Source organism: Procambarus clarkii, chromosome 24 (genome assembly GCF_040958095.1).
Source record: "Procambarus clarkii isolate CNS0578487 chromosome 24, FALCON_Pclarkii_2.0, whole genome shotgun sequence".
Lineage (NCBI taxonomy): Eukaryota > Metazoa > Arthropoda > Malacostraca > Decapoda > Cambaridae > Procambarus > Procambarus clarkii.
This window is the reverse complement of record NC_091173.1, coordinates 2335186-2355803: the sequence shown is the minus strand read 5'-3', so window position 1 is coordinate 2355803 and position 20618 is coordinate 2335186. Positions and strand designations below refer to the sequence as shown.

The 20618-nt window shown below is 55.5% G+C and overlaps 1 protein-coding gene across 1 annotated transcript in view; it reads right to left on the bottom strand.

Annotated features, from left to right (window-relative positions):
• Cog2 (conserved oligomeric Golgi complex subunit 2) overlaps positions 1 to 20618 on the bottom strand; it is a 197298-nt gene that overhangs the window by 69603 nt on the left and 107077 nt on the right. The window contains 1 exon segment of the mRNA XM_045748023.2: positions 18260 to 18380. Within this exon segment, the coding sequence (XP_045603979.2) occupies positions 18260 to 18380 (121 nt within the window).

Sequence of the window (20618 nt, the reverse complement as noted above, 5' to 3'; positions counted from 1 at the left end):
AAGGGTCAACGTCATACGATGGAGACCACAACGGGAGCGAGTCCCAAACGCCCCAGGGAAGAGAACTCTGAACACACAAGAGTAGTACTTACTGGGCATTTAGGGAAGCGAGCCCTAGATGTATGCAGACTTGTGTACAGAAGAACACCTGGCCACCACAACTACCCCACACAGGGCAAAAATCAAGACAGGAAAGCGAGGCCTGAGGTAACGTGTGTGTCCAGTGCACACCAGTCAAGAACTGGAGGGACGAGCCGCTGGCTTTCCTGAGCGGGCTCCCCCCTTCCCACTGTCATGGGAGGGGCTGACAGGGAAAGGGGGAGTGCTAGTTGGATGACAGTTTGCTTGTTTATTTGTTTTCCTTTGGTAGTTCTTTGGCTCTGTTTCAGATATAGGTTGCAATTTTCACCAGTTGGAGATTTGTATTGTTTTGCCTACCTTTCTGGGGATATACCCCAGTTGATGGCAGACATGACATACTCTAAATGTAGAGTGCTCATATGGCCATTGCTCCCTGCGCCTCTCTGAGGGGGAGGGGGGGGGGGGAGAGGGGTCAGGTTCTGGCTCGTGGTCACCGGAAGGCACTCAAATTCCTATATCTGATGTCCCCAAACTAATATAGCACATATCAGTCTGGATAGCTTCAGGGAGTCAACAGGGCCCCCAACGGAAAACAGTAATATTGAGACAGGTAATTTGCGGACTAGTTAAATTTAAATTTATCTTAATTTACATACACTGAAATTTATCTTAGTTTAAAAACACCTTAAGGTTTCAGGTTGAAAGGTCCACCTCATACAGGGGTAAGTATACACACCTCACCGAGAAAGCAACCAGAAACTTAGTCAAAATAAACCAATGCTGGCTTCGATAGAGACTGAAGCCTCGAAACCTGCCGAAATAACTCCCCCCAACTATGTAAACAAATTAACAAATTCTTTCGGAACTACTGTGAGCTTGTTTGCTCGACCTTTCCCTACTCCTTTGGGAAAGGAAGGGGAGGTAACCCACCAACAGCCAGCATCTTTAAGCTCAATTCTACAGTAGATGTAGGCATCCACCTGATGACCTGGAATGGAGGGAGGGGATCAGAGAACCTTCAGGGCTCACCCAGAAAGTGGCATTTCGTTTCAGTCAACGCTGGTTTTCTCAGGGAAGTCAACGTCCCTGCTGCCTGCACCCGCTTAGTCAGCACACAACTGGGTAACTGAGCCACAACGAGCAACAAAACTCACAGGACTCCGGGACGAAGGTGTCACCGACCCCACAGGCAGCAGACGAAGGCAAAACAAGAGTCACTCTGAGACAAGGGTTGAGAGCAACCCTCAAACTTGCTGGAAGCGAGGGGGGACTCCGGAGTCACATCCAAGGGACCCGCATGCCCCCCAGGGGTTTCCCAGGGTCCCGAGCATTTACTATAATAGGACTCGCGCTCAGGTAATCCCAGGCAGGGTACTGCTAACCGGCGCCCAAAGCAACCAAACAACTTTCTAAGAACTGAACCCCCGGGACGTGTACACTCACGGGGACCTAGCAGGGGGTACCACCAGAATAATATTCAGAACACAAGGGACACAGGGGCAAGAACAAAGGCAGACCCCCCACCAGGTAGATAAACAAAAAGAAAAAGAAAACCCCGCAAGAGGACAGCGTACCCAGGCGGCAGAATAGAGTCGGCCGCCATATAGGTGAAAACAGGCTGCGCAGCACCCTGTGCCCCACCAGTGCAAAACTGCCCCTTACTCTAAGGCGAACAAGGGAGACAGAACACCTGAGCACACAAAGGGCGGCCGAAAACCAAGCAGTAAACGGCCTAGCAGAGGCAGAACCCATGGAACTTGTGGAAGGTGGCCCCAAGGGCAGTACTTACAGGGCACCTAGGGAAGGTAACCCTAGGCGCATGCAGTCCAAGTACTGGAGACTCACTCCCATGGCCAGAACCTGGCCCCCTCAGAGAGGCAAGGGGAGCAATGGCCTATAGAAACCCCCGTGTGGTAGGAAGCATTCTATGTCTGCCATCGACCGGGTCAAGCATCCAGAAAGGTAAGCATTCCAAAACAAACCCCTATTCTGGTGAAAATTGCTACCTAAAGCCGAACTAGTGGATAGAACTCTTCAACAGAAAACAAGGAAACTAGTATGACATCATACGTCACCGCGCCGCTGTCTGCGCAGCTCCCCCCTCCCCGGGAGGGGGAATGGGGAGTCCCAGACCTCCCACGCCGACTATCCACCCATCAGTTCTGAGGCTGGATGTCAAAACACGCGAAAAACCGCCGACCGGAGGGAGGAAGGGTTGCCGGGGAGCCTCCGGGTCTCACCCAGAAAATGGCGTTTCATTACATTCAATGCTGGTTTTCTAGGGGGAGCCCTGTCGGCTCCCCGGAGCTAACTACCCATAGAGGAAGGTCAAAGGGACAGAACCGGGAGGCGGACACCACGCACCCCCCACGGAAGCGAGACAACCGGCAGCAAAAGCCAGCCCAAGGCTTCACAGCCCTGAAAAGTCCCGGGAACAACACGAGAACAACGAGCAGCAAGGCCCCCGCACGAACACCAAAAAACCATGCCCGAAAGACCACAAGGCCACGCCGCCCAGACGGCAGTGAGAGCAGCGAAGCCATGAACACCACAGGCATGAGGGAAGAACACAAGCAGCTTAGCCGCAAGAACACGGCTGAACACCCGGGACACCATCACCCGCGAACCGGGAAGAACATAACCGGATCAACGTAAAATGTGCTCCAGACCCAAACGCCGTGGCACGCAAACAACAGCGGAGGGCTGCCACTGAACACAAAACACAGCACCCCCCCGGCCCGACCAACGAAGCACCAACAAACCCTGGACCCCTCCAGAATGCAGCAGCCCCACCCCGCGCCAGAAAAGATGGAGACTGCTGCCACCGAACAACCAAAACTCTAAAACCGAAGGAGCAAGAAAACTTAGCGACTCGACCCCCAGAGGCAAAGGCCAAAAGGAAAGAGCCGACGAAAAAACACACCGGAACCGAAGGGGCACTACCAACCGAGGAGAAGACAGAGCACGATGACCAGAGACCAGGATGGTGCAAGCGGCGCATGAACAGGCCAGAGGTGAAACGACGCACAAGACAGCTTACTAACGGTGCAGAAGCAACACCAAGACCGAAAGCAAGCTGAAGCGGCTCCGCCAGCGCCGCACGAAAAGAGGCGACAGTATGTGACAAGACGACGGCCCCCAACCCCCACCAAAAAACCAAGCCGAGAGTAAACCAAGCTAACAAAAGTAACCACCTAAGAAGGGATAGGAAAAGGAAGGACCGCCAAAATACCCCATACTGCCGTCAAGAGAAGCACGCAGGTAGGACACCTACCACGAAGCCACCCGACCACCAACCAGAGGCGAGACCGCGAGGCAGAACATAAGCAGCCCCGACAAGGCCCCTCCGAGCCCAGGAAAAGGCGGAGCCGTGGGAAGATCTCGGGCGCGACCACCGAAACCCAGGCGGCACAAGGAGATGGAACGTCTGCCAAACAGAAAAACTCCCCAAAGCATGCAAGCCCGAAAGGAGTTCAGAAACGACGGGTCCGACGCGAGACATCGCAAGACCCCCCCCAAAAAAAAAAAACCGGCAGGGCAAGCTAGGAAACCAAAGAAGGCGGAAGGGTCGCCGCCAGAACAATACCCGAACCAAGGGGTACGAACAACTGCAATAGACCAAGACAAAGAAGCACATCACAGGACACAGGCTGAAAAATGCCCAAGAACACACGCAGAACACCCCTGCTGCAGAGGAGGCAGGAAGAAAGAGCAGAAGCACAAAAACCCCAGGAGAACAACCAGGGGTGGACAATCAGGCAGGGACAGAAAACCCCCACACAATCCCCAGGCACAAAACAGCAGCAAAGTGCCACACCAACCGGACACAGGAACAAGGACACGCCACCGTGAAACATGGTACCAATACACACCTGCAGCAGCAGCAACAGGCACCACCGCAACATGCAACATGTAAATAGCAACTCCCTTCTGCAAAGGCAGAAAAACGGAGCAGGCAGACCCCAGTTAGGGCAAACGGAGACACGACAAAACCCAGCAGGCCCAGAAACCTGCACCAGGCGACCGACGGCTGAGAAACCCCGCTCGGTACCTGCTGGATGGGGTACTGGGAGCTCTTTTATACCCCAAGCCCGGCCCAAGGCCAGGCTAGACCAGCCAGAGGGTGGCCCACCAGGCAGCTGCTAGGAGCGGCCCGCATACCCCCACAACCAGGATGGGCCGGAACTGCGATACGAAAACAGGCTAGTGTGCCCTGGAAGGCCACGGACGAACCAGCAAGAAGGCTTATACTCACAAGTAGGTCGTGTAACAAGCACAGACCTCTGATGGTAATACAGTGTTCCCCAATTGTGCCAATAGCACCACTGCACTCCACTGGTACTATCCCGCAAGTTCTATCAGATAGGTGGGACCCAAGAGCCAGAGCTCAAACCCTGCAAGCACAGCCAGGAGCCTTACCAGGTGAGTACAGAACCAACCCTACAACCCTCACACCTCACAACATGAAAAAAGATGGGTCCCCTGAATGACTCCAGCATGGGTTGGACATGCACATGAGGAGGACAGTAAGGGGTGAAAAAGGGACAGTCACTGGTGTGCGAACGGTCTCAGTCGTACAAAAATATACCTAAATAAAAACAGGTATATAAACAACATCGCATCCAGCGCCCGGCCAAAAGACGCCAGACCGCAGAAACTCACCTGACGAACAGTGGCACGAACTTGACACGACTCAACTGTGCCCAGAAGAACCTGGGGAGCACCACCAGGTGAAGACACCAGAGCCGGACCCTGCCGGACCCGCAGGAGAGCAGGGAGAGGCGAAGGAGGCGGCCCACACCCATGACACAGGGAAAACCGCGGTGTCCTCCCCACAACTGTGAACCAGGACACGCCGGCTACCCACACCTCAGTTCTTGAGGCTGGATGTCAAAAACGCGAAAAACCGCCGACCGGAGGGAGGGAGGGATGCCGGGGAGCCTCCGGGACTCACCCAGAAAATGGCGTTTCATTACATTCAACGCTGGTTTTCTGGGGGGAGCCCCGTCGGCTCCCCGGAGCTAACTACCCACAGACAGAAAAAGAGGGACTTACCCGGGAGGCGGTCGTCGCTCACCCCTCAACTCGAAGCCGAGACAACTGGCTGCAACCGCCGACCCAAAGCAACACAGGCCCGACAAGGCCCAGGGACATTCACAAGGTAACGAGCAGCCAGGACCCTGTTCGACCGCCAAAATCCCCGCGCCCGAATATCAGACCAAGATATATTCCCAAAGACGGCAGCAAGAGCCGCGAACTTACGAACGTCATGGGCACGGGGATAGACCGCAGGCTGGCTGGACCTAATAACCCTGCGGACGACCTGAGAGACCCGAACCCGCGAACAGGGAAGGGAAACCGGATCAACCCACAGCGCGTCCCCAGACACAGAAGCTGTGGCGCGCAAATAACGGCGAAGCGCCGCAACCGGACACAAAACATGATGCACCCCCGGCCTGACCAACCAAGCATCAACCACCCATGGACCCCTCCGGAACGCAGCAGTCTCATTCTTCGCCAGAAAAGAAGGAGACGGCTGCAAACGAACAAAACTATCACCACGACCAAAAGAGCAGAAACCCCTGCGCCGGAGGAGAGCATGAAGCTCCCCTACCCGACCCCCAGAGGCCAAAGCCAACAAGAAAAGTGCCTTGGAAAAACAATCCTGGACCGAAGGGGCCACAACGAAACGAGGAGATGAAAGGAAAGCGAGCACTCTGACCAAAGACCAGGACGGCTCAGGCGACGCATGAGCAGGCCGGAGGTGAAACAATGCACGAGACAGCTTGCGAAACGGCGCAGACGTAACATCGATACCGAAAGCAAGCTGAAGCGGCTCCGCCAGCGCCGCACGATACGAAGCGACAGTGTTAGGCATAAGATGACAGTCCTGAAACAACCACGAGAGGAAGGACAAGACCACCCGAACTGACAAGGAGCTAACACGACGAAGACGCAAAAAGAAACGGAAGGACCGCCAGGAAACTTCATACTGCCGCCGAGAAGAAGCCCTCAGGTGGGACACCAACAAGGAGGCCACCTGATCACCATAGAGATGATGATAGACTCGAGTCAAAAAAACCATACGCGAAGACTCGAGGAGAAGATCGAACCAGCTACGTGACGTATCGGCCCGATCTGCTGAAAGAGGCGGAGCCGCGGGAAAACCCTCGGGTTCGGACACCGAGCAACCAGCGCCTGAAACCAAGGCTGTGCTGGCCACCAAGGGGCCAGAAGGACAACTCTCCCCCGGTAAGTCTCTAAGCGAGTCAGGACCTGGAGCAACAGCCGAACCGGGGGAAAGAGGTACAGGAACCCCCACCTCGACCAGTCTAGCCGAAAGGCATCGACCCCGACGGCCTCGCAATCGGGGAAGGGCGCCGCATAAACGGAAAGACGCCGCGACCACGCCGACGCGAAGAGGTCCACTTCGGGGCGTTCGAACGTCTGGCAAAGCCAACGGAAGGACTCGTCGTCGACTGTCCACTCCGTGGAGAGGGGAACGAAGCGAGACAGGGCGTCGGCCAAGACGTTGGACACGCCCCGTACGTGAACCGCCAGGAGAGCCAAACCCCGAGAACTCAGCAGACGAGTCACCCGAAGCGACCAACCCCAAAGAGACAAGGACCGCATCGAACCCCCGCGGTTCAGGCAATGAACCACCGGAGAGCAGTCCGAATGGAGCCGAATCGTCGATCCGCGGGCCACCTGAATCCTCCCCAGAGCAAACCACACTGCCGCGAACTCCCGCACCGTACTGTGAGCTCGACGGAAGGACGGATCCCAACGCCCCTGGCCGGCCTGGTGAGCACTGGTCACAAAACCCCAGCCGAGAGACGACGCATCCGTGTATACATCGAGCGAGGGCTCGGGTAGGCGCCAAGGCACTGAACCCCGAAAAACCCGAAGAGGAAGCCGGTGACGCAGCAACCGACGCAAGTCCCCCGGGGGTCGAACTCTGCGATCGCGAGAGAGGCGGAAGGGGGAACCCCGAAGGAACCAGAACAGCCGTCGAAGCCAAACCCGACCCGGCGGGTAGACCACCATCGCGAAGTTCAGGCTCCCGCACAGCCCCTCGAGCAACCGCCGGGTGACCCGAGGGCCCTCCAGAAACAGACGAAGGCGGGACCGCAGCTGCAGGAGAGACTCCGGAGGGAGAAACAAAGAGGCGGTTCGAGAGTCCCACACGAGACCCAGCCAAGTCCGAACCTGAGAGGGAACCAGATGGGACTTCCTCCTGTTCACCAAGAACCCGAACCCGGCGAGCTGGGAAAGAACCAAATCCCTGGCTAGCAAGCAAGCCGACTGGCTGGGAGCCCAAACCAGCCAGTCGTCGAGGTAGGCCAACACCCGAACACCTAGGAGACGCAAACGAGCCACCACAACCCGTGTAAGGCGTGTGAACACGCGAGGTGCCAGGTTCAACCCGAACGGGAGACAACGAAAGCGGTAACTCAGACCCCCCACTACAAAACCGAGCCAGTCCCTGAACCGCGGATGAATCGGGACATGCCAATAAGCGTCCCGGAGGTCCAGGGACACCATCCAAACTCCCGGCTCCAAGAGGAGCCGAACCTGAGACAGCGTAGTCATCCGAAAGGAGGGGCAATGAACCCAGGGGTTCAGACGGGACAAGTCCAGAATGAACCGCAGGTCCGCGCAGTCCCGTTTCGGAACCGGAAACAGACGGGAAACCCATCTGAGGGACGACGTCGTTTCGACGATGCCCAAGCGTACCCACTCCAAGACGACTCGACAGAGCGCAGGGGAAGAAGCCTGCCCTGCCAGCCCCGACCCCCCAAAGGGGGGACTGGCCACCCAACGCCACCGCAGGCCGCGAGACACGACCCGAAAGGCCCACGAATCGTGGGACCAGGCGCGGGCGAACAGCGCAAGCCGCCCCCCCATCGCCCCGTCAAGGGGGCAAACCGCGAAAGGGCCGGCGACCCTTACGAGACCCAGAACCCCGCACAGCGCGAACACCGCGCCGACCAGACGAGGGAGGGTCCGCAGGAGGAGCCAACCCCAAACCTGACACCAGAGGCCTACCACGACAAGAGGAACCCCGAGCCCTGGCACGACCTTTCCGGGAAGACCCACCCCGGGCCCCCCGGAAAACTAACAAGTCCGACATCGGACGACAAGCTGCCGACGCAGCCTGAATAAACTGCGCCACGGCCGACTCCCCAAACAGGAGAGGACAAAAAGGTGAAGAACGCCTAAGAGCCAGAGCCCAAGCAGATTCCACGGAGGAACCCAGCACCGCCTGCCGACACGCGAGACGGGAAGCATAGAACAGGGAAACTGCATCCCGCAAAATCGGCGTGAACAGCTTCAACAAGGCAGCCGACGAACGCGCAGCCGACGAACGCGCAGCCGAGGACAAGGTGCCGGACCCCGGGACGGACCCAAGCGTTCCCACATCCTCCACGAGCCAATCCGAAGACAGCTCCAGGAGGGAAAAGAACCGCAAGGCCGAACACAAAAGGCCCCGGGCGCGCAAGTTTTCCGCCACGAGCGCCGCCGAAAGGGAGGGAACCTGCACACGGAGCTGAATAACGCCCACATCGCGGGGAAGGGCAGGGGCAAACAAGCACTCATTCAGGTACTCAAGTTCACCCCCCAGGAAAACCTGAAGCACCGTGGAAGCTTCCCGCCACTCCAGCGTGCGGGAACGACAGAAGGAATGCCAGGAATCCAGACCAAACAAGGGGCAGTCTGCTAGCCAGGACGACTCCGGAACCTCGTAATGGAGCCAGAAAGGGAACGAAGTCCCAAACCTGAACGTGGACGGACCCATTTCCGAGGCATAATCCGGGTCACGCAGGAGGTAAGCTGCAAAGGCCGCTCGCACCACACCAGGTTGGATGTGATAAGCCGAAAACCTCCGGAAGGACGGAACCGACGTACCCGGGGGAACACGGAACCGAACCCGGGGAGGGGCCGACACCAAATCCAACTCGTACGCAGAGGGGGGAAAAGAAAACCCCACTCCTTGTAACAATAAGCCCCGCTCAGTGGGAAGAAAAACCCAGGCGGGGTCCAGCGGGGCCCAAGGCCCCCAAGTCAGCCCCTCCCCAGCCTCGAGGTCCGTCACCACAGGACCCGAGGCCGAGTCCTCTCCCCAAGCCCCGACCCCACAAGACAAGGACGGAGCAGCCGGAAAAGCTGGAGGAAGGGGGCCCACTGGTCAGACCCTGAAGCTTCGGCCGGGAGACAAGACTCGAATGCCTCTGCCGCCCCCCCGGAAGGGGCAACCCCCGAAGCTGCCCGAGTCTCGAGATCAAGTAACCCCTGCTCCGACCCCGAAACCCTCAGACGCTTCGGGGCCGGAAGCAGGGGCGGGGGACCAGAACGAACAGAAGGGGAAGGACGAGGTGGTGCGGACTGAACCAGGATCGAAGCGACCCCCACCCCCAAGTCCGGGTCTCGAAAAGCAAAGCGGGGCAGCCCCGGGGCATCCGGGGAAGCAACCAACCGAGCGCGTTGCAACAGACGAAACCTAGACTGCAACGCACGTGCCGCCCGTACCCGAATTGAATCATCAGAGGATTGGGTAAATTGAGTCACAAGCAAGCAGCAACACTCACAGGACTCAGGGTCGAAAGTATCACCGACCCAACAGGCAGCGTGGCAGAGGCAAAAACAATGAGGGTCACCCTGAGACAAGGGGACCGAGCAACCCTCAAACTCGCACACAGCGAGTGGGGACTCCGGGGTCACATCCATCGGACCCACGCACCCCCTAGGGGATTCCCAGGGTCCTGAGCGTTTACTTTAAGAGGACTCGCGCTCAGGTAGTCCCAGGCAGGGTGCTGCAAACCGGCGCCCAAAACTACGAAGCAAACTTCTAAAGCTGAACCCCAGGGACGTGTACACTCACGGGGACCTAGCAGGGGGCGCCACCGAGGAGAACAGTGGAAGGGCAAAAACAAACTGAATAAAATGACAGAACCCCCCACCAGGCAAAAACAAAAAGAAAAACAAAACCCCGCAAGAGGACAGCGAACCCCAAGGAACAGAGCCGGCCGCGATGTCGGGAAATACAAGCTGAGCAGCACCCTGCGCCCCTACCAGTGCAAACTGCCTCTTACCTGCCGGTAACAAGGGAGAACAGAACACCCAAGAGCCCAACAGGCGGCCGAAAAACCGAAAGGTAAAACGGACCAGCAGAGGCAGACCCCGAGGAGCCTGTGGAAGGTGGCCCCAAGCCCCAAGGGCAGTACTTACAGGGCACCTAGGGAAGGCAGCCCTAGGCGCATGCAGCCCGAGTACTGAAGATAACTCCTGGCTCTCGCACCCACAAAACTAACACCACACGCAAAGCACAGTGCAGTAGCGACACCGGAGCCAGAGCACACGACCATCGCCTATAGCATCAGCCTCAAGAACTGAGGTGTGGGTAGCCGGCGCGGGGGGTCTGGGGCTCCCCCTTCCCCCTCCCGGGGAGGGGGGAGCTGCGCAGACAGCGGCGCGGCAGTGTGACGTCACACTAGTTTGCTTGTTTTCGGTTGGGGAGTTCTATCCACTAGTTCGGTTTTAGGTAGCAATTTTAACCAGAATAGGGGTTTGTTTTGGGGCGCTTACCTTTCTGGGTGCCTGTTCCGGTCGATGGCAGACATAGAATGCTTCCAACTACACGGGGGCTTCTATAGGCCATTGCTCCCCTTGCCTCTCTGAGGGGGCCCAGTTCTGGCCGTGGTCCCCGGTAGGCCTAAGAACTCCATACACATGACTGATGCCAAAGTCTGACATTAGCATATCAGCCTGGGATAGCTGCGGGGAGCCGACGGGGCTCCCCCCAGAAAGGGCGCAAAACACCAGCACTGAAACACCGCCCAGACCAAAACAAACTCCACAGCGCATGACACGCTGGCCGAACCGCACAACCCTCTCTGCGGGAAGGCGCCAACCAGGACTACTGCACTAGAAAAGTAGCCAAAAGAGGAAGCAGGAACAATAAAACCGGCGAAAGGAGCAAAGAGCCCAAAAAGGAACCCAACCGGGCGACAAGTAGCCCAACAGGGTGACAAGTAGCCCAACAGAGCGACAAGTAGCCCAACAGAGCTACAAGTAGCCCAACCGGCTCACATGTAGCCCAACCGGGCCACAAGTAGCCCAAAACGGCGACAAGGACGAGGAGCCGATAGACGTTCCAATAATGCAGGAAGTAGCGAAAAACCTTCCCGAACCCTCGAGAACACAGAAGCCAACACTAGTCCCGAAGGCACACAAAGGCACAGGCGCACCCGAGATCAGAAGTCACGTAGAACTCCATCGAACGGGGAAACATGACGAAAACACCGTCAAAAAAAAGGGTGGGAGGAAACATCCACCCACAGGATGGAACCAACCGACTCAAAGGCCAAGGAACCGAGCCCGGGGAGGGGCCGACGCCCAACAGCACGTACGGCGAGTGGGGAGGAAAGGCCCCACTTCGCGCAACCACAAGCCCTGCCTAGAGGGGGATAAAAAAACCCCACGGGGTCCAACGGGGCCAAGGCCCCCCAAGTCAGCCCCTCCCCAGCCCCGGGAACCTACACGACAGGCCCCGGGGCCGAGCCGTTCCCCCAAAGCCCCGGCCGTACCAGAAAACCGGGACAGCCGTGAAAACACTAAGCAAGGGAGCCCACTGGCAGACTCGTACAACACGGCTGGAGGAACAAGCTCAAATGCCCCCGTCACTACCCCGGAAGGGGAAGTCCCCGAGACTGCGTGAGTCTCAACACCATCAAAAACCCCGCCCCGAACCTACAGACGGTAAGGAACCGGATGCAGGCAGGAAGGGTGATCCAGGGAAAAGACAAGGGGGCGTGGATGGAACCAAAGCAACCAACACCCCCAAGTCCCAAAACGAACTACAACGGGGCAGACTCAGGGCTCCCGGGGAGGAAACCACGAGAACGTTGCCACCACCAAGGCTCAAGTGCAACGCCCCTGCTGCCCGCACCCGCTTTGTCAGCACAACTGGGTAACCGAGCCACAACGAGCAACCAAACTCGCAGGACAACAGGTCGAAGGTGTCACCGACCCCACAGGCAGCAGACGGAGGCAAAACAGAGAGTCACCCAGAGACAAAGGGTGAGAGCAACCCTCAAACTCGCTGGAAGCGAGGGGGGGACTCTGGGGTCACATCCATCGGACCCGCGCGCCCCCAGGGGTTTCCCAGGGTCCCGAGCGTTTACTATAAGAGGACTCGCGCTCAGGTAATCCCAGACAGGGTACTGCTAACCGTCACCCAAAGCTACCAAACAACTTTCTAAGAGCTGAACCCCTGGGACGTGTACACTCACGGGGACCTAGCAAGGGGTACCACCAGAAAATACTCAGAACACAAGGGACACAAGGGGCAAGAACGAAGGCAGACCCCCCCACCAGGTAGATAAACAAAAAGAAAAAGAAAACCCCGCAAGAGGACAGCGTACCCAAGCGGAACAGAGCCGGCCGCTATGATTGGTAAAGACAAGCTGCACAGTACCCTGCGCCCCACCAGTGCAAAAACTGCCCCTTACTCTAAGGCGAACAAGGGAGACAGAACACCCGAGCACACAAAGAGCGGCCGAAAACCAAGCAGTAAACGGCCAAGCAGGGGCAGGACCCAAGGAACTTGTGGAAGGCGGCCCCAAACCCCAAGGGCAGCACTTACAGGGCACCTAGGGAAGGGAACCCTAGGCACAAGCAGCCCGAGTACTGGAGAATCACTCCCGGCTCACGCACCACCTAGAAAACAGACACCACACTCTAGGTACAGTGCTGAAACAACCACTGGAGCCGGAGCACATAACCGGTGCCTATAGCATCAGCCAAAGAACTGATGGGTGGATAGCCGGCGTGGGAGGTCTGGGGCTCCCCCTTCCCCCTCCCGGAGAGGGGGGAGCTGCGCAGACAGCGGCACGGTGACGTATGATGTCATACTAGTTTCCTTGTTTTCTGTTGAGTTCTATCCACTAGTTCGGCTTTAGGTAGCAATTTTCACCAGAATAGGGGTTTGTTTTGGAATGCTTACCTTTCTGGATGCTTGACCCGGTCGATGGCAGACATAGAATGCTTCCTACCACACGGGGGTTTCTATAGGCCATTGCTCCCCTTGCCTCTCTGAGGGGGCCAGGTTCTGGCCATGGTCCCCGGTAGGCCCTAGAACTCCATACACATGACTGATGCCAACGTCTGACATTAGCATATCAGCCGGTAAAGCTCAGGGGAGCCGACGGGGCTCCCCCCAGAAACAAAGACTTAAAAGAAACAGTCACAGCCAAAAGGGACACCATAAACCAAGAGAAAAAATGCAAGAACACAGTACAGAGAGACTGACTCAGGCAATACATGAGCAGGTCGAGGTGAAACATGAGACCGCACTGAGAACTCCGACATCCTTCACAAGTCAATTGGTATATAGCTCATGGACATCCAGGAAACACATTACTGAACCCATATGCACGATTTGGACCCAAATAAACCATTTGGGCATGATAGTCATCTGCCACAAGAGCTGCTGACAATAGGGGGAATCTGTGTGTGGAGCTGCATAAGATCAACATCCTGAGAAAGAGAGGGAGCTAACAGGCAGTCATTGAGAGGCACAAAAGATAGGCCCCACAGAAATACCTGCAACACGGTTGACACCTCATGCCACTCCAGTGTGCAGGTACGACAAAAGCTGCACCAAGCTCAAAGTGAAAACAAGAGTTTATCTGCCAGTCAGAAAGACTCTGGCACCTTGTATTGCATCCAGTAAGAAGATGATGACCCAAGCTAAAAACAGGAAGGGTCCATCAACAAAGGATAAACTGGATCTCACAGGAGCCTCCCGAGCCACCGCAGGCTAGATAGGCTTTATAACCTTGCGGATGACCTGGGAGACCCGAGGTCTGGAACAAGAAACGAGGGAAACTGGATCAACCCTTAACGCATCCCCAGCCACCGAAGCTGAAGCACCCAGATAACGGCAGAGAGCCGCAACCGGAACAACCAAGCATCAATGACCCAAGGACACTTCTGGAAAGCAGCCGTCTCATTCTTCGCCAGAATAGAAGGAGAAGGCTGCAAACGAAGAAACCTACCACCAGGACCAAAAGAACAGAAACCCCTGCGCTGGAGGAGAGCATGAAGCTCCCCAAACTGATCCCAGGAGGCCAATGCTAACAAAAACAGAGCTTCGGAAAAACAATCTTGAACTGAAGAGGCTACCACAAACCAAAGAAAAGAAAGATAGGAGAGCACCCTGTCCAAGGACCAGGATGGCTCAGGTGGCACATGAGCAGGCCGGAGGTGAAACAAAGCATGATAAAGCTTAGGGAACAGGGCAGAGAAGACATCCGCCCTGAACGAAAACTGGAGCGACTCCGCCAGAGCCGCACAATATGAGGCGACAGTACTGTATTAGGCATCAAATGCATCAAATGACAGTCCTGAAAAAGCCAAGACAGAAATGACAAGATAATCCAATCTGAAACAGAAGACATGGTGAAAATGGGAAAGAACGAGAGAGAAAATGGTGGAAAGAACGCCAGGAAACTTCATACTGTCACCGAGACGAAGCCCTGAGGAGGGGACACCATCAAAGAAGTTACCTGATTACCATACAAATGGTGATAAACCCGCTTCAAAAAGACAGACGCAAAGAGCAGAGGAGAACACTGAACCAGTTGTGTACTGGACTGGTCTGACCTTCTGGAAGAGGCGGAGCTGCAGGAAATGCCCAGGGTTCGCACACAGAGCAAGCAACTCCTGGAACAAAGGCTGGGCTGGCCACCAAAGGGCCACGAGGACTACTACAACTGAGCCTGAACCAGAAGCAACAGCTGAACCGGGGGGAAGAGGTACAGATAACCTCACATAAACCAGTCCTGGCGAAAGGCATCCACTTTGACAACCTCGCAGTCGGGGAAGGGTTCCACATAGATTGGGACATGCCGAGACTACGCTTACGCAAAGAGGTCCACGTCCGGGAGTCCAAACGTATAGCAGAGCCACCGGAAGGAGCTTGCGTTGACTGTCCATTCTGTGGGCAGAGGATTGAACTGAGACAGGCCGTCCGCCAGGACGTTGGACACTGCCTGGATATGAACCGCACTGCGAGCGAAACCCCAGGAAGCAAGTAAACGAGCCACTCAAAGCGACCAGACCCGAAGAGGCAAGGACTGAAGAGAACCCCTGTGGTTCAGCCAATGGCTCACCGGAGAACAGTCTGAATGGAGTTGAATGGTCGAATCCCTAGCGACCCGAACCCTCTAAAGTGAAAGCCAAACCACTGTGAACTTCCGCACCGTGCTGTGAGCCCGACGGAAAGATGGGCCCCATTGCCCCTGGCCAGTCTGGTGAACATTGGTCACAAAGCATCAGCTGAGAGATGACATGTCCGTTAACACATCGAGCGAGGGCTCGGGTAGGTGCCAAGGCCCTGAACCCCAAAAACCCCAAAGAGGAAGCCGGCGACGCAGCAACCGACACAAGGCCCCCAGAGGGCGAACCCAGCGATAGCGAGAGAAGTGGAAGGGGCATCTTCGGCGGAACAGAACAGAAGCAGAAGCCAAAACCTGACCCAGCAGTAGACCAGCATGACCAGCACAAAATTCAAACTCCTGCACAACTGCTCGAGCAACTGCTGAGTGACCCGGGACCCCCTCCCTAGAAATAGCCGAAGGCGGGACTGCAGCTGCAGCAACACCTCCAGAGGAAGAGACATGGAAGACAGCTCGAGAAAGGAAAAGAAAAGCAGGACCGAGGCCAAATGCCCACAGGCACGCAAGTCCTCCGTAACCAAGGACATCGAAAGGGATCGAACCTGCACTTGCAACTGCACAAGGCCAACATCCCGAGAAAACACAGGGGCAAACAAGCACGCATTAAGGTGCTCAAACTCGCCCTCCAGGTAAACCTGCAGAATGGTAGACGTCTCTTGCCACTTAAATGTGTAGGACCGATAGAACCCATGCCATGCCCCTAACGAAAACAAAGGGCAGTCTGCCAGCCAGGAAGACTCCGGAACCTCCAAATGCACCCAATATTGGGAAGAAGAACCGAACTCAAAAGAGGATGGATTCATAATGGAGGAGGAGTCCGAGTCTCGCAGGAGGTATGCAATAAGAGCCTCCCAAACCTTCCGCGTGGAGATACGAGAAGCAGAAAACCTCCGGAAGGACGGAGCCGAGGTACCCAAAGGGGCCCGGAACCGAACCCGGGGAGAAGCCGAACCAAAATCATACTCATACAGGGAAGGTGAGGTAAGAAAACCCTTCCTTCTGCAACAACAAGCCCTGCAAAAGGGGCACTAGCACCCACGGGGGTCAAAGAGGACCCAAGGCCCCCAGGTTGACTCCTCAGCAACGGGATCCCCTGCGTCGGGACCCAGGGCAGAGCAGTCCTCCATGCCTTCTACCCCTGAAGAAAAGGCAGAGTCCAGGGAAAAGGCTGAAAAGAAGGGGGTCTGCTGGGACCCAGAAGCCTCGGCAGGAGGAACCTGCTCCAAAGCCTCCGTCCCCAACCCAAATGGGGCAGCCCTCGAAGCTGCCTGAGTCTCATTACCAACTAACACTGTTCCAAGTACGAAACCCTCAGACGTTTGGGAGCTGGAAGCAGGGGGGGAAAGTGCAGGATGAACAACAGGAGAAGTACCAGGGAGCGCAGACTGAACCAAAGTCAAAGGAACTAATGCCCCTAGGTCTGGGTCCCTACAACCAAAGCGGGGCAGCCACGGGACATCCGGGTGGGTACCAACCTAGCGTTTTGCAGCAACCTAAACCTAACATGCAACACGGATGCTGCCTGTACCCTAACAGTAATGCCGTTGGAATAATACTGGAGAACAAGCAGAGAACAAGACTTGCAAGACTCCAGATCAAAGGTGTCGTTGACCTAACAGGCAGCATAACGAAGGCCAAAGAGGTAACTGTCACCCTGAGACAAGGGCACACAGCAACCTTCAAACCCGCACAAGGTGGGCTGGAACTCAGAAGATGCAGCCATTGACCCACCGAGCCCCGACAGGGTCTTCCAGGGCCCGTAGGCTGACTGCTACAGGAAGCCCGGGCAAGGTGTTGCAAACCGATTGAAACCCAAAGCAAACAAGGGGTGAGAAAAACACTGAAACCCCTGCGAAGTGTACAATCATAGGGGGTCTAGCAGAGTACTTAGGTAATAAGAGCACTTAGCTAATAAGAGGGGCCACCAATGAATAATACGTGGAACTAACACCACACCCAGGCAGACCCACCAGGCAAGAAAACAAAAATAAAAGAAAAAACCTCACTAAAGTACAGCATCCTCCCTAGAGGAAAGAGGAACTGGCTGCTGCGTAGGTAGGCAGGCTGCACCTTGACACCCCAACCAGAATGATACAACTTCCTACCCATGGGCAAAAGACCCTAGCTAGCCCCAAGGGCGAGGGAAATGCTGAGCAGCAAAACCTTCCACAGAAATGGTTTCCTGAACGCCCCAGGGAAGATAACCCTAACACGCAAGGGCAGTACTTACAGGGCGCCTAGGGAAGGAAGACCCTAAGTGCATGCAGCCCCAGCACTGATGAAGAACACCTGGCCACCAGACACAACAATAACACAGCAGAGGTCGCCACGAAGGCAAAACACCGCCAAGGAATTTGAAGCCAAAGAAGCGTCCACCCCGATTCACATTAGCTAACGAATTGGATGACTGAGTAGCTGGATGGGGGGTCTGGGGCTCCCCCCCTCCCCCACTCATGGAGGGGGAAGGCTGCATGGATGAGCAGCGCGGCAGTAGAGTGTGCCGTTTGCTTGTTTCTTTGGGATTGGAGAGGGTTCTACCTCTCTGTTCGGTTTTTATTTGTTAGTTTCTTACCCTGTGGGGTTTGTTATGTTATGCCTACCTTTCTGGCTGCCTAACCCTGGTCGATGGCAGATAAGGAAAACCCCAACCACAGGGGGGTTTTACAGGGCAATTGCTCCCTGAAACTTCTCTGAAGGGGGCAGGTTCTGGATCAAGGTCCCTGGTAGGTCAAACTCCATAGCTAATGCCCCAGTCTAATATATCACACATTAGCTCGATAGCTCCAGGGAGCCGTAGGGGTTCCCCACAGAAATACATAATAAATGCCAATGTTCTTACAATAATGCAAAATGTGAGTGTGAGCAAATTACAGAAATTACAATAAAACAAGTAAATGAATGGTTTTCAAAGTCAGAATACTGTACAGAGCTCTTACTTGATGAAAAGTGGAAGGATTTCCAGGGTTAAAAATATGATGAGTGCCAGTCTCTAAAGCTGTAACTATTTCAGGCCATGCAGAACGTTCCAAGAAACTGTAGCCCCTTACTATATCTGACCTGATAAATGAAATTTGCAATAATGAATGACAAATATAAGTGGTCAATATAAAGTGCAACCTCAATTTGGTAAATCTCCAGTTGCAACACACACTTTGCAGGGAAAATTTACTCACCTGTTTCACCAAACTAAGTGTTTGGCTAAGTGGGAGATGAGCAGATGTGCTTGAGATGCAGGGCCAGAGTTCACAGACCTGTGGGAAACTGGCTCAACTACTGTACACTGTTATGATCCAAGTATTTATTTGGGTCCTAACTATTAAATTATGCATTTTTATACATTTCATACTCCATCAATTAATTGTGTTAGTTATGTATATTTTTGTTTCATGTCATAATGTTATCATATTCTTATTTCATTTGACTGTATTGTGGTTGCCTTTTATTACATTATTGCATTATACTGTATAAAGAGTTGGTTAATGAAGTGGTGGTACAAGTGGTCCTGTGCTGGACAGGTGCTTAACACGATCGGTGGTGTGGGCGGCAGTAGTACCAGATGTGCGTATTACTCACTACATATTAATTACAGTTAAGAAATATAATTATAAGAGCTGTGGTTGCCAGCATGTCTAATGTACTATATACAGTACTTATGTTTATAAGTGTATGGCAGTGTGTATCCCTGTGTGGAAGTGTGGTTTGTGCGATTATATTAAAGCACAAGGCTGCAACCAAAAGGCCCCGAGCGCGCAAGTCCTCCGCCACCTGCGCTGCCGAAAGGGAGGGAGCCTGCACATGGAGCTGAACGACACCAAGATCTCGGGAAAGGGCAGGAGTAAATAAGCACTCATTGAGGGGCTCAAGGTCGCCCTCCAGGAAAACCTGAAGTACCGTCGAAGACCCCCCCCCTCCCACGTCACTCAAGCGTGCGGGAAAAGCAGAAGATGTGCCAAGTCTCCAAGGAAAAGACAGGACAGTCCGCCAGCCAGGACGACTCCGGAACCTAGTAATGGAGCCAGAAAGGGAACGAAGTCGCAAACCTGAAGCCGAGGGATCTATTGCCAAGGCATAATCTGGGTCACGCAGGAGGTTTGCCACAAGGGCCGCCCGCACCGCAGTAGGATGGATGCAATAAGCCGAAAACCTCCAGAAGACGGAACCGAAGCACCCGGGAAAACATGGAACCGAACCAGGGAAGAGGCAGACACCAAGTCCAACTCGTACGCAGAGGGGGGAAAATAAAACCCCACTCCTTGCAACAGTAAGCCCTGCTCAGAGGGTAAAAATACCCAGGCGGTGTCCACGGGGCCTTGAGCCCCACAAGTCAGCCCCTCCCCAGCAGCAGTACTTAAAAGGCACCTAGGGAAGGAAGCCCCTAAGTGCATGCAGCACCGGCACTGATGAAGAACACCTGGCCACCAGACACAACAATAACACAGCAGAGGTCGCCACGAAGGCAAAACACCGCCAAGGAAGGGTCTCGGCCCCAGGGGGCTCTTTCGCAGGACCCGGGGCCGAGTTCTCCCCCCAACCACCGACCCCACTAGACAAGGCCAGCGAAGCCATAGAAGCCGGATAGAATGAGGCCCACTGGTCAGACCCAGAGGCTTTGGCCAGGGGAAGAGACTCAAATGCCCCCGTCGCCACACTGGAAGGGGCATCTTCCGAGGCTGCCCGAGTCTCAAGACCAACTAACCCCTGCCCTGACACCAAAACCCTCAGACATTTCGGGGCCGGAAGCAGGGGAGGGGGACCAGAACGAACAACAGGAGGGGAAGGACCAGGAGGTGCAGACTGAACCAGGGTCGAAGCGACCCCCACCTTCAAGTCCGGGTCCCTATAAGCAAAACAGAGCAGCCCCGGGGCATCCAGGTGAGCAACCAACCGAGCACGTTGCAACAACCGAAACCTAGAATGCAACGTCTGTGCAGCCTGTACCCGAAGATCATCAGCCATAGACTGGGTAAATTGAGTCACCAGCAAGCAACAATACTCACAGGACTCAGGGTCGAAAGTGTCACCGACCCAACAGTCTGCATGACGGAGGCAAAAACAGTGAGGGTCGCCCTGAGACAAGGTGACCGAACAACCCTCAAACTCGCATGAAGCGAGGGGGGACCCCGGGGTCACATTCATCGGACCCACACGTCTCCTACCCAACGCCACCGGAAGCCATGCGAAACGACCCGAAACGCCAACAAATCGTGGGACCAGGCGTGAGAGAACAGTGCAAGCCTCCCTTCATCACCCTGTTAATGAGGCAAACAGCGAAAGGGCTGGCGCCCCTTACGAGAC